The sequence below is a fragment of the Tasmannia lanceolata genome, unplaced genomic scaffold (assembly GCF_043159265.1).
Source record: "Tasmannia lanceolata isolate RefF3 unplaced genomic scaffold, GAP_Taslan_0.1 ptg000003l, whole genome shotgun sequence".
In the NCBI taxonomy this organism is placed as follows: domain Eukaryota; kingdom Viridiplantae; phylum Streptophyta; class Magnoliopsida; order Canellales; family Winteraceae; genus Tasmannia; species Tasmannia lanceolata.
In genome coordinates, this window is record NW_027518680.1 from 20,394,041 (window position 1) to 20,406,945 (window position 12,905).

Below are 12,905 nucleotides of genomic sequence, written 5' to 3' on the forward strand. Positions count from 1 at the left end.
TAGATTTTGAAGACCCATGTATATGGACTCCCATACAGCAAATTCAACTCGTCTAATGTTCGCCTGAGTTTGTGTCATGGTGAATGTGAATAAAAAACTCCCGGATTCCATCAAAATAGAGACACCAACAGGGACTCACATCCAATTGGTGGAATACGATTGGAAGCCTTCGGCTTGCAAAAACTGCAAAGATTTTAGCCATGGGACTGATAAATGCAACTTCATCTCAGATTCTCAGAACATCACAAATTTCCCACCAAGACAAGTTTGGAAACCCAAGCCAACAGCCATTGATGCCCCTAGAATTCAGTTAGAAGAATTTGGAATTTCTAATAATATTCCCAATGAGGGGGCTACCTCAGTTGCAATTAAGCCCAAAACCAACTCTCAAATCTCAAAGGAGGTCGCTAATACCCAGAAGAAAAACCTTATTGTCAGTAGAGAAATTACTAAAGGAAAAGGTTGTGAAGCCACCCCCCATATCCGTGTGCATATCAACGAATTTTCAGCTTTGCAAGATTTGGATCACACCGCCATCAATGACCTTCCTCAACCCGAGAAGTTCGAAATTCTTGGCATGGCGTCTGATCCTGGACTTTGGCATATGGTCCAAAGAAGGAAGACCAAGCGCCCCTCCTGCTCCTTTTAGCATCTTCTTCGCACAGTCTCCCCTTCTCACCGAAGCTTTCTTAGGCCCCTCTGTCTCGGTCTTTGTTTTTGTTTGGGCTTGGCCTCTCTTGGTGCTGTTGCTTGGAGCATTGTTTTTCTTTGGTTGTTTTGTTTTTCATTGGTTTATGTTCCTTTCAGTTCGGCTCATTTTTGAGTCATTGTATCCCCCTTCATGTGTTAGGGGTTGTTCTCTTTGCTCTTTATGATGTACTTTTCTATCTATTTTAATATATCTAGTAGGGTTCTGCCTAACCCCAGCTTACCCATAAATAATTTTTTTTTAAAAAAGAAAAGAATGCTAGGGTAATGAGATAAAAGACTTCTTGGTTGGTGAATAACAAACCGGTATGTAAAAATGGTGGTACTTTTGATGTACAACCCACACGGGACTTACACTCTAATCACGTTATAGGGGTGCCAATTATCTTACAGGGTGTGCAAATTCATCCTCACCCTTAAAAATTTGCCTTCTTATTTACGAGAAATTGTATGGTGCCCGACCGGTGGGTAGGTACGTCAAAAGTACCACACTTGATGTCTGACGTCAAAAACCGTTAAAAGTCTGCCCCCATTCACGTGCGAATTATCCTACAGAAGTTCGAATTTATCATCTCCCATTTTTAATTTCTTGTCTCACAAACAATGAATAACAATTATCCCAGAATGCTCCTTGTACCTATGAATTTCGATTTACGTGCCACAACTAAATATCTAGAAACCAATCGCCACATCACAACCACCTCAGCATTCTCAGATAAAGCGTACCCTATCTCAAACCCACTTCAAGAATCTACCATACGCCCCCTCACCGCCCACAGCTTCTAATAACTCCACCTTGGATGACGTGCCTCTAACAAAACATCTTAAACATTACTGCCACGTGTCTCTCCTCAGCCACGTCACCCCGCAACGGTCTTCCCTACTGCCACGTCAGCCACGACTTCATTGCCAAAAAAGGAAAAACGAAACATGAGACTCGGTTAAGTGCGGAGAACCGTGAGAGAGACTTTGAATTAAAAAAAAGGCTAAAATGCGCGGCACGCAGTTTTCGTTATCCGGCACCCACAGTTCCACTCCGAGTGAGCGCAGGATAAGTTCTGTTACGAGACATTTGGTTCCTGAACTCTCTTCCTCTTTGTCCATGGCTTCTCAAAACCCTAATCTCGTTCCTTCTCAAACCGCTGCTTTTTATGGTGATTCTGTGTTTGGTAATATCGTTCAAGCTCCTGAAGATCCGATCTTAGGTGTATGTTCTCTGATTCCTTTTCTATTGACTGTTGTTTAGATTTGTATGTGTTTTTTTTTGTTTTTTTGAAGATTTTTTCTGTAGTAATTTGTTCAATTTCAGGTTTTTTTTTTCTTCCATCATTGCTTGTTTTCTCTAGGATTTTGCATCATTTGATTCCTCTCTTTTTCGCTTAATTTTTTTTTGTAGATTTTTACTCTAATTTTCTTCAATATCTTAATGTTCAGTTTTTCCTCTTCCATCATTTGCTCGTTTTCTCTAGGATTTTGCATCAAGCGATTCCTCTCTCTCTCTTAATTTTTTTTTGTAGATTTTTACTCTATTTTTCTTCAATATCTGATTTTGTTGTAGATTTTTGCAGTAATTTCTTCAATTCCAGTTTTATTCTTCCGTCAATGCTTGTTTTCTCTCGGATTTTGCATCATTTGATTCCTCTCTCTCTCTCTCTCTCTCTCTCTCTCTCTCTCTCTCTCTCTCTCTCTCTCTCTCATTTTAACTCTTTTTTTTTTTTTTGTAGATCTTTGCTTTAATTTTCTTCAATCTCTGTTTTTAGATCTTTACTTTAATTTTCTTCAATCTCTGTTTTTTCTTCATCTGTTTCTCTATGGTTTCTGATCGTTTTCCGCTGATTTTTCGTCTTTTGACGGTTCTGGAGATGTGTGTATTTTTGTTTTGGTGTAGATTTCTGCAGTAATTTCTTCAATTTCAGTTTTTCTTCTCCATTATTGTTTGTTTTATCTAGAATTTTGTATCATTTCATTCTCTCTCTCTCTTACTATTTTTTCGTAGATCTTTACTCTAATTTTCTTCAATCTCTGTTTTTTCTTCCACATCTCCTGTTTCTCTACGGTTTCTGATCTTTTTTTCTTTTTTTTTCCTGTTTTTTCGTGGAAATCATGTCTCTGTATTCACCTTTCTTTTCGGATTTTTCTTCTTAGTTATGTGCTTGTTTTGTTTGATCTTGATCTGAATTCAGTTGGATTTATTCGTCTTTTTTCCTCATCTTAACTTGTTTCTGATTATCATCTTTTCTTTTCTTTTGCTACTTTTGGTGTTGGATCAGTTCCCTATTTCTTCAATTTCAGATTTCTAGGAATTCCAATATTTCAAAATTCGTTTCTTCCGATCTTATCTTTTCAATTTTAATTCATTTGGACCCAAAATTGCTTTGCTTGTTATGATCTGAATTGTATTCGATGCATTCATCTTTTTCCCAATCTACCTCCCATTTCTTCTTTGTCAAATGTTCTTCCTTTGCGGTTATCTGCTCTTATCGCTTCAGTTTCAAGAGTCCTCATCAGTTTATACTTATGTGCTTTTATATAATGGATTATCTAGTATGTTCTAATAACTCTCGTTGAAACTCTCGACTGAGCAGGTGACAGTTGCATATAACAAGGATCCCAGCCCAATAAAATTGAATTTGGGTGTTGGTGCTTACCGAACAGAGGTATGATTTACTCTTCAAAGCATTGTGGCAATCTTATTCCCAATTTAATTTACACATGTGGTTTCATCCTATCTGTTTATCTTGATGCAAGTTGTCTGCAATTTTTCTTTTCAGTGTTTAATTTTTTATTTCATTTGCAAAATGCAACAGGAGGGGAAGCCTCTTGTTCTTAATGTAGTGCGGAAAGCTGAGCAGCTGATAGTAAACGATTTGTAAGCCACTGAACTAGTGTATAAGTTCGAAATTTTGATTTTATTTGTAACTTATTATGTTACAATTGACGATGTACTTCTGTTTACGTGATATTCAGATCTCGTGTGAAAGAGTATTTACCTATAACTGGACTGGCGGATTTTAATAAATCGAGTGCTAAGCTCATTTTCGGCGCCGACAGGTTTGTGTTATCATCCAGTAATATGCTTCATTATAAATGCAGTTGCTCTTGAGACATGCCGAGGAAATAGCATTGCTGAATTGTTTTGTCCAGTAAGGATTTGAATTTTTAAATTTATCTATCAAATGACAAAGATGCCGAATCCTGCATTAAATCGTATGGAGAACTCTTGTTCTAAAAATTAACCAAGTACTCTGAAGTCTGAATCCCTACTTCCACTGTGTCAATATTCTGTAGCCTTATCATAAAAAGTAGTCAAGATACATTTATTTTTCCAAGATGCCTACCATTGCTATTTACGCAACTGAGTTTTTGTGGGTTTCTTTATGGCAGAGGAAAGATTTTATCTGTGAGTTTTTGTTTTTGAGAAATTGCAAGCTTCTATAAAAATAGAAACTATCCATGCTTTCTGAGAACCTGCAAGCCCTTTGTAAGAACCAGGGAAACAATACCCTTATTTTTTATGAAATAAGGAAGGTTGCTCAACCTTTCACAAAATCAGCTCTCTGTAATCTTTCAGTATATTTCATGTATCTCTTTCAAATGTTAACAAAGGTTTCCAGATAACCAGGATGTGTGTGGCTCTTCAGCTTAAAGTCATGGGTATGCTCCCAGTGACACGAGTTTGAATCCCCCCATACTAACCCGATGCACTTGGTTTATGGGTAATTGTGCACATCCATAGGGATTAGTCCCACCCTAAAATGGGGTGGGGATACCCTATGTCACACACACACACACACACACACACACACACACACACACAAAGTTAGCCAAATGATTGGAGCATGGTTTTAAATTTCGACCGAAATCCAAAATTTCGGGTTTCGGTGGAGACCCAAAGTGAAATCCTTAATACCCGAAACGTTACTTTATTTCGACCGAAATTTCGTTTCCCCAAAATTTCTGTCCGAAATTTAAGGAATATCACCAAAAAATCTGGATTTTATTCATTATTTAATATTTTTCCGAAATTTCAGCCTAAATTAATTTGGGCTGAACTTTCATACGAGATAAAATATTACTTTATTTAGTTTTGTTGGATTTCGTCCAAAATTTCGGTTTTGGTGAGGACCGAAACGCATTCTAAAACCGAAATTTGAAAACTATGGATTGGGGACATTACAAAGAGATTTTCTATGGGAAGGAAGCTAAGTTGTAAAATCCGTTTCGTTTGCCATTTCGTTTTGGCGACCTGAACGGAACGCTTCGGTGTTTCGGCCGTTTCGTTCCGCGTTTCGGTCGAAACTTTTCGTTCAGGGGGATTTCGCTTTGGGTCTCCACCAAAATTTCGGGTTTCGGTGGAGACCCAAAGCGAAAAATTTAATACCCGAAACGTTACTTTATTTCGACCGAAATTTCGTTTCCCCAAAATTTCTGTCCGAAATTTAAGGAATATCACCAAAAAATCTGGATTTTATTCATTATTTAATATTTTTCCGAAATTTCAGCCTAAATTAATTTGGGCTGAACTTTCATACGAGATAAAATATTACTTTATTTAGTTTCGTTGGATTTCGTCCAAAATTTCAGTTTCGGTGAGGACCGAAATTTGAAAACTATGGATTGGGGACATTACAAAGAGATTTTCTATGGGAAGGAAGCTAAGTTGTAAAATCCGTTTCGTTCGCCGTTTCGTTTTGGCGACCTGAACGGAACACTTCGGTGTTTCGGCCGTTTCGTTCCGCGTTTCGGTCGAAACTTTTCGTTCAGGGGGATTTAAAAAAAAAAAATAGTTAAAAATATGAAAAAATGAAAAAAAATCAGAAATTGTTAGAAAATTAGAGAAGCTTGAAGAGCTTAAAGAAGATTAGAGTAGATCTTAGTTGGTGGAAAGTGTGTAAATGAAGTTTGTAAGAGAAGGGTGAAAGAGAATAGTGCGGAAAAACAATGGTTAATGGGGTATGTATAGTGGTGTGAATGCTTGTGGACGTGAAAAGACGGAAAATACCCTTCCAACGGCTATAAAACGGTCATAAACAGTCATCAAATGAGGGTAGAATGGTCCAAAAACTGTCCCAACGGCTATAATTGCATTCCCGTATTTTTTCATAGTTTTTTTCCTCCTTTTCAGACAATTTCGGCCGAAACGGACCGAAATGGCCGAAACAGAATGAAATCTGGAACGAAACGAATTCCGACAGGATTTCGTTCCTGTTTCCGGACAGAAATCGAAATTTCGGCCCACTTCGGCTGAAACGAAACGAAATATACAATTGAGGAAGGAAGAGATGAAAATAGAAGCAACTGAGTTCATGCAAATTTTGCTGTTGTAGAGTGAAAAAAGTGTTGGTTCTGTTTTTCTTTTGCTCTCTCTCTTTCTCTCTCTCTCTCATGAAGAAAAACTGCAACTTCCTTTATGCACATAAATTATGTTCATTGCTTGAATACTGAAAATTTTAATTGTTCTTTTATCTTTTTATCATAAATATTTGATTATCCAAATCATTGTTATGTAAATTGTTATGATACTATTTCAAAACAGAAATTTTGTTTCCAATTAGAGGAATGATATTTGCAGTTGCTCAACACCGCAGTCACTGCACATGTGATGCTAGGAACAACCATGTCATAGAGTACACAAATGTCACCTATTTTTAAGGTGACTTGGCTGTTTATAGTGCTACATGCATCACTACTGGGGTGTTAGGTGACGGAAAATATTATTCATTTTGAGGTTTTTATATTGAGCATCCCTGTCTTTTTATTATATTGTCCTACTATGAGGAAGGCTACTTTGTTTTGGGAAGCAATAGTTTCAGGGTGATGATAAACTCGCACCCCCTATAGGATGATTCGCACCCCTTTCACTTGAATTTACGTCAAAAAGCGTTAAAGTCTATGTTTTTTTATGCTTTTTGGCGCTCTTGGACATCAATTCATGTGAAAGGGGTGCGAATCATCCTACAGTGGGTTCAAATTTATCATCTCCCTAGTTTTAAAGTGTGAATTTAAGTCAAAATGCTTTAAAAACTATGTTTTTTTATGCTTTTTGGCGTTTTTTGACATCAATTCACGTGAAAGGGGTGCGAATCATCCTACAGTGGGTGCAAATTTATCATCTCCCTAGTTTTAAAGCCGACTCTTTTTCGTTTGTTTTTTTCTTGGATTAGATCATTTAAGAGAAACCGGTATGTTATTAGCAATAGAAATAAAGATACGATTTGTTACTATTTACTAATCAAAGGGATTATATTTATTGAGTTATCGATAGAGCCTTTCCGTTTCATTCAAAACAAAGGGTGCCTTCCTGTAATTTTGTAGCTTTCCTTTCCTCTGTTGTCAAGTTTTCCCTTTATATATATCTACTGTTTGCGGAATTCAAGATTTTGTATGCTTTGGAAACAGCCCTTCTATCCAGGAAAAGAGGGTGGTTACTGTGCAATGCTTATCTGGTACTGGCTCGTTGAGGGTTGGAGCTGAGTTTCTTGCAAGACATTACCATCAAGTAAAGAGCTCATCCCTTTCACCGGATTACCTTTAGCACACTAATAGTATGAGAGAGCATGAGGCTAATTATCTACTTTGTTCTCCAGCGCCTAATATACATTCCGCAACCAACATGGGGAAACCATCCAAAAGTATTCACAATAGCAGGATTGTCCGTGAAGACTTACCGCTACTATGATCCATCAACACGTGGATTAAACTTCCAAGGTCAGGAACTATCCTCCTTTTTTTGTGTTTTAAAAAACACTGCAACAAATCTATTAGGAAAATTCCTTGATTCATATGTTTTCTTGTCTTGTGGAATTATTTTGAATACTCAGCTATTGAATCACCGAGTTTCTTAAAGTTGGTATCATTTGTTTTGAACTTGCCATTTCTGTGTACCATTACAAATAGAATAGTCGGTTCTTCAACCATTGATGTCAATTTCTCCTCCCAAATTTACCTAATGAGTATTTATGCTCATTAATTACCCAAACATCACCTATTATTATATTGCAAATCCGAAACCTCCTTAATTCTACCACAAACTCACAATACTCATTGCCTGACTTGAAATGAAATATGTCACGAGATCAAGAAGAGGGGAAAAAGAGAAGGGAGAGAGAGAAGTCACATACAAGGGTTTGGGGGGCTTTGGCAAAGACTGCATCGCGAATGAAGTGACAGTCAACCATGATGTGCTTCGGTCTCTCTTGGAAGACTGGATTGCAAGCAATGTAGATTGTTGTTTTATTGTCACAAAAGCTGGTAGATCCACAATATTTTGTTTCTTTCTCCAAGATACAAGATCTCCAAAAAAATGCTTCGAAATACTCCTAGACCTTGAATCAACGCAAAAAAAGGAAAAAAAGGACATTCGTTGCTTACTGCTCCATCCCGGTAGCACTAGTTTGGCTAATGGAATTTGTCTATTTGTTGAATCAATCTGAGACTTGCAATTGGAATTGCATAGCATGACCGCTCGGAGAGTCATCTTACCCATTAGATCCTTTGAAGATCTTCTCATGTGAGACGGTCTCTATGGCTACCAGAATTGGAGCTATCATGCTCATTACTAATCTGACTAACTGGGCTTTGTGCGAGTCCATTTCTTTTTGTTCTTAATGATGTTGTATCTGTGACAATGACTATTACGAAGGACAGGTTGAGGACCAATGAATTGGTATGTACTTCAATAAAAACCAGAAGGGGTTCGATTCGTCAATAATTGATAAGTGTGTTGTGCATATGCCTTGTATTTTGGCACTATATAGGACCTTGACGGACTCATGTGTACGAAGCACATGCAGGTCGAGCGAAAGGGTATTTTGGTAATATTCTCCATGGGTTCATATATAAGCCACATTTTAAGCTTACGGGTTTTAGGTTTTCTTTTTGTTTTCTTGGCCAAGAAGAAGATAGTTTGTAACCCTAGATCGAAATATTGAAAATCTTCCTCCACGAACGTAGGCACACTGTCGGACTACGTAAAACCTACAAACCCGCAACCCTTTCCTTGCCCTCTCAACAAAGATCTTACACCGTGAGTAACACTAGAAATAACCAAGAGAAAAAACCCAAGAGAAAACCCTAAGGAAAAACACCATTCTAAAAAATGAGGAAAAACGTCCTTCTACTTCTTTCTTTCGTTCTCTTCTCTCTTTCTCCCTCTCTCTCTCCTCACAGCCAAGCTGCCACAAGTTTCTTGCCGAACTCCCTTCACGGTAGAGTCTTGAATCTTTATATCTAGGTTTCCTAAAACCGAAGAAACATATCTTTTTATTTTGGCTCCCATGTCACCACACACGTGGAAAAACAAGGAAACTTTCTCAACAATCACCCCTCTAGCTTGTTTCCAAGCTACTTGAAGATTTTTCATTGATGTCGCCACCGGTCCATTGTTGTCGCAAACTGCCATTGGTTTTCCGAAGCACCAGCTACACAACCTCGAATCATCCTTGTTCCGACTCCTTTCGATTTGATCAACATGGCCAATGCACGTGTGTAGCTGCCAACCCATCAACCATGGAGAATCTTGATCCGTCCTTCCTAATGCAGGTATCTCCTCCTCCTCACCATCATCTGCAACCTAGAAACCCGTCTTTACATGGACTGCAGAAGAGACCGTATCCATGCGCGCACCTATTCGTTTCCAACCATCCCTCGAGATCTTAGGAACACCAATCACCATGTCCCCGACTAGAAGATATAATCCGCGACACTTCTCTCCTTTCATCAAAATCATACAACCGTGTGCGATTTTCATAGCTCCACCTGTAGCTGAATACTTGCAACCCCTGGAGTCCAACTGGCCAAATGATTCTAGATTCTTTCGCATCTTTGGGATATACTCCACACCACCCAAAGTATGAATCACTCTATTGAACATCTTGGTCTTCACCGTTCCAATTCCTGTGATGCCACAGGTAGACCCGTCACCCAAGGACTCTACACCTACCCTTGTCTCTTGGAACGTATCAAAATATTCTCTCCTAAAGCATACATGATCAGAGTATCCTGAATCTAGAATCCACTCATCACGAGGAGAGGTGTGATTGCCTTTGGAGACTATGAGAATATCTTCAACCTCTTTACTCCGTCCATCCATTACGGCCACCACCGTATTTGTAGCACCATTGTCCGACGGGTCAGCTTGCTTCGGACATTCCCACTTGATGTGGTCGTATTCCTTGCAACAGTAACATTGCAAGCCCTTTTTGCTAACCCTGGATCTTGACCTGCCTTTTCCTAATCCCCTGTCAGACGACCTTTTTCTCTTTGATTCCTATCATGGACAACCAGCCCATGCTCTTGACTCCCTTTTGCTCTGTTTGGTTGTCCATTTTGGGGGGATTGTAGGCATTTCAAATGCTTGAAATCTTCCAAAGATCTCCCAAAAGCATGTTTGGTTGCAATTTAGCCCTTTGACCACGAGACAACTTCTAGGCATCATTATTATTTTTTATCCTACGTGGCGCCTAAGTGGCGGAGATGTTTCCCTCCTGATCTTCTCTCCAAATTTCACCATTTTGGAAATTTGAGGAGAAGATCTCAAGAAGTTTTTCTCTTATTATCTTTTCTCTCTTTCTGTCTCCTCCACCCTCCATTTTTGTAATGGCACCCCTACATCTTCCGCTAATCTTCTCGCGAATTGCCGCGCAACCAAACACACCGGGTCAATCTTCCACTATTCTTCTCCCAATCTAATCTTCTTGTCTTCTCCCCTGACTTTTTCTTCTCCTAATCCCCACCCAACTTCCACCAACCAAACAGAGCATTTAAGAACATGTTTCTTCCGCATCTCATTAGATAAGAGAAACACTGTGACTTCTTCTAACTTCATTATATCCCTACTATACAATAAAGTCGTCTCTGAGTTGTCGTAAGAATCTAGAAGTAAGAAGTAATAGGGTCGTGCCTTCTTCCTTCAATTTTTCATCAACCTTGTGGAGATGATCCGCAAGCCCATTGAACACCGTAATGTGTTACAGAAGATTCTCACCTTCCTGCATCTTCAGCCCGTACAATTGCCGCTCCAGATACATTCGGTTGGCCATGCTTTTTGACATTTAAACAGTTTCCAACTTCTGCCTTAATTTAGGCTCTCTTTTTCTTCCATAACGTTATCCACTAGACATAGTCGAATTGTGCTGACCTCCTTTGACTCCATGTCTTCCCACTCGGCATCTGTCATCTTCTCCGCCCTCCCAGCCTTCCCTTCAACGCCTTGGCTAGATCCTGTTGAACTAGGATGTCCTTGACCCTTGTCTGCTATAGGGTGCAATTTCTCTTTCTGTCGAACATGTTGATGTTGAACTGGGTAGAACTCGATTTTAATGCCACCTTAGTGTTAGCGTATATGCCCCAAAAGCCAGTACAACTTATATTCGAATTTGTAATTAATGAATAAATTGATTGTTTCATGACATTTATTGGGTGATTTTTTGGCGTGTGTGATATGCTTCTTGACATACATTTATCCTTAGGTAGCATTGTAGGATAGGCCATGGCATATAAATTATGTGGGAAGGAGATATGGCCTTCTGGTTCTTTGCAAGCCTAAAATGGTCACGGTTGGGGTAGAGGTTGGACACCTACACAACCGACATCAATCCTTCCTCCATACACGCATTGGCGTGGCCTATCTCGGTCACTGGAGTAGTGGACCCTAAGTAGGTGGAATGGGTGAGATGATTGGATCACGCATTGAACGGATCGCTTAATGGAATAACATGTGGACAAGGATTTGATAAGGTTATTCCGTCAGACATGACCCTTTCTTATATGTCCTTAGACCCGAGAGGTCGTTTTGGTTAATGTGCAAGTCTTATGGCTTTCGTCTAACTAACTGTAGTCCAAATAGGATTACCAGAGCGTAGTGAGTGGGCCCGCGGGGTAAGATATGTCCACCTCCCGTAGGACCCAATTCGATAAATGGCGGATTGGAGGAAGGACATGAACTTGAAGGTGCCTAGGGTATTTAGATTCGATGGTCTTCGTCAAAGTAATGTCCTGGTGGGGGCCACTTTGTCTAGTGCGGTGGTACTTATACTACATTGCGTGAGATCGCAGTGGGGCCGCCCATGGTGGGCCCTGCAGGAATAACCATTGAATCCCTGTGAAGATGCCACTCATAACTTGCTAAACCCTTAAAGGATTGTTGGGCAATCTGGGTTCTGGACTTTATTGCACGCGAGGAATGGATTGGATCCCTTGTATGTGATACAAGGAGGAGACGCACCCATAGAGTGCATACACATACACACTCTTTTAGAAGAAGGTGTTATGTTTAATTAACATGTGCACTATAAGTATTAAATCCTATTGGTTGGAGGTTTAAGTTAAAAGCTTAAATCCTATTGGTTGGGACTAAAGTGATTTATTGTGCATGTGCTTAATTAAAAGCTTGAATCCTATTGGTTGGGGTTTAAGTGAAATCCTATTGGCTACTAGAATGGAGGAATCCTATTGGTTAGATTTCTAAGAAGGAAAGGAGAGCTAGAGAAGGACTATGAAGCCAACTTAAGTTTGGAAAGATTCTACACATTTCTAACATGGTAAATATGTTTTTGCCCATGTTTGTTTTAATAAAAGAAACACGGTGGAGAGCAAAGTTGTAATTGCTCACAACCTTTCCAAATTAAGAAGGATTCCTAGTGGGAAATAAACCCCATAGGGAGCTCTATATAAAGGGGCATGGGCTGAACGAATTTCTCACCCTGCTCATTTGTTTTTCAACCTTAGAGAATTTGTCCAGCCCCCTCTCCCCAAATCTCTTCTCTCTTTCTTTCAGTGTTTACGTTCTAGTTGAGTTCCAGTTCTAGTTCCACACCGGTTATAGTTCTAGTTCCACACCAGCTCTAGTTCTAATTCTATTTGGAATTGAGTTGGGTTTTTGAAATCCAATAGCTGCTGTGATTTCAAGTTGGGTTTGGAACCCAAGACCAACTTCTTCGAGCTCCTTCATCCTTACAAGCTTCAGAACCAAGTACTTCGACCTTCAGAGGAGTTTCGGTTGAGAAACGACGAGCAAACCTAGCTCCTTCATCCTTGCAATCTTTAGAAGCAACTACTTCGACCTTCGGAGGAGTTCCGGTTTGAGAAACGACCAGCACACCTAGCAGGGAGTAGATAAAGCAGCGTTCTTCTAGAAAGGAAGAACAATTGTAAGTTTTCTTATTGCTTATGTAATTCAATTCATCACCAATATGAAT

The 12,905-nt window shown here is 39.4% G+C and overlaps 1 protein-coding gene across 1 annotated transcript in view; it reads left to right on the forward strand.

Moving 5' to 3' along the window:
• Positions 1-1,656: 1,656 nt before the first annotated feature.
• The window catches only part of LOC143853724 (aspartate aminotransferase, cytoplasmic), a 29,455-nt gene continuing 18,206 nt past the window's right edge, over positions 1,657-12,905 (forward strand). Inside the window, exons 1-6 of the mRNA XM_077363464.1 lie at positions 1,657-1,915; positions 3,294-3,365; positions 3,516-3,577; positions 3,676-3,759; positions 7,108-7,207; positions 7,296-7,416. Of these exons, the coding sequence (XP_077219579.1) occupies positions 1,700-1,915; positions 3,294-3,365; positions 3,516-3,577; positions 3,676-3,759; positions 7,108-7,207; positions 7,296-7,416 (655 nt within the window). The 5' untranslated portion in view covers positions 1,657-1,699. The remainder of the gene's footprint in view (positions 1,916-3,293; positions 3,366-3,515; positions 3,578-3,675; positions 3,760-7,107; positions 7,208-7,295; positions 7,417-12,905) is intronic.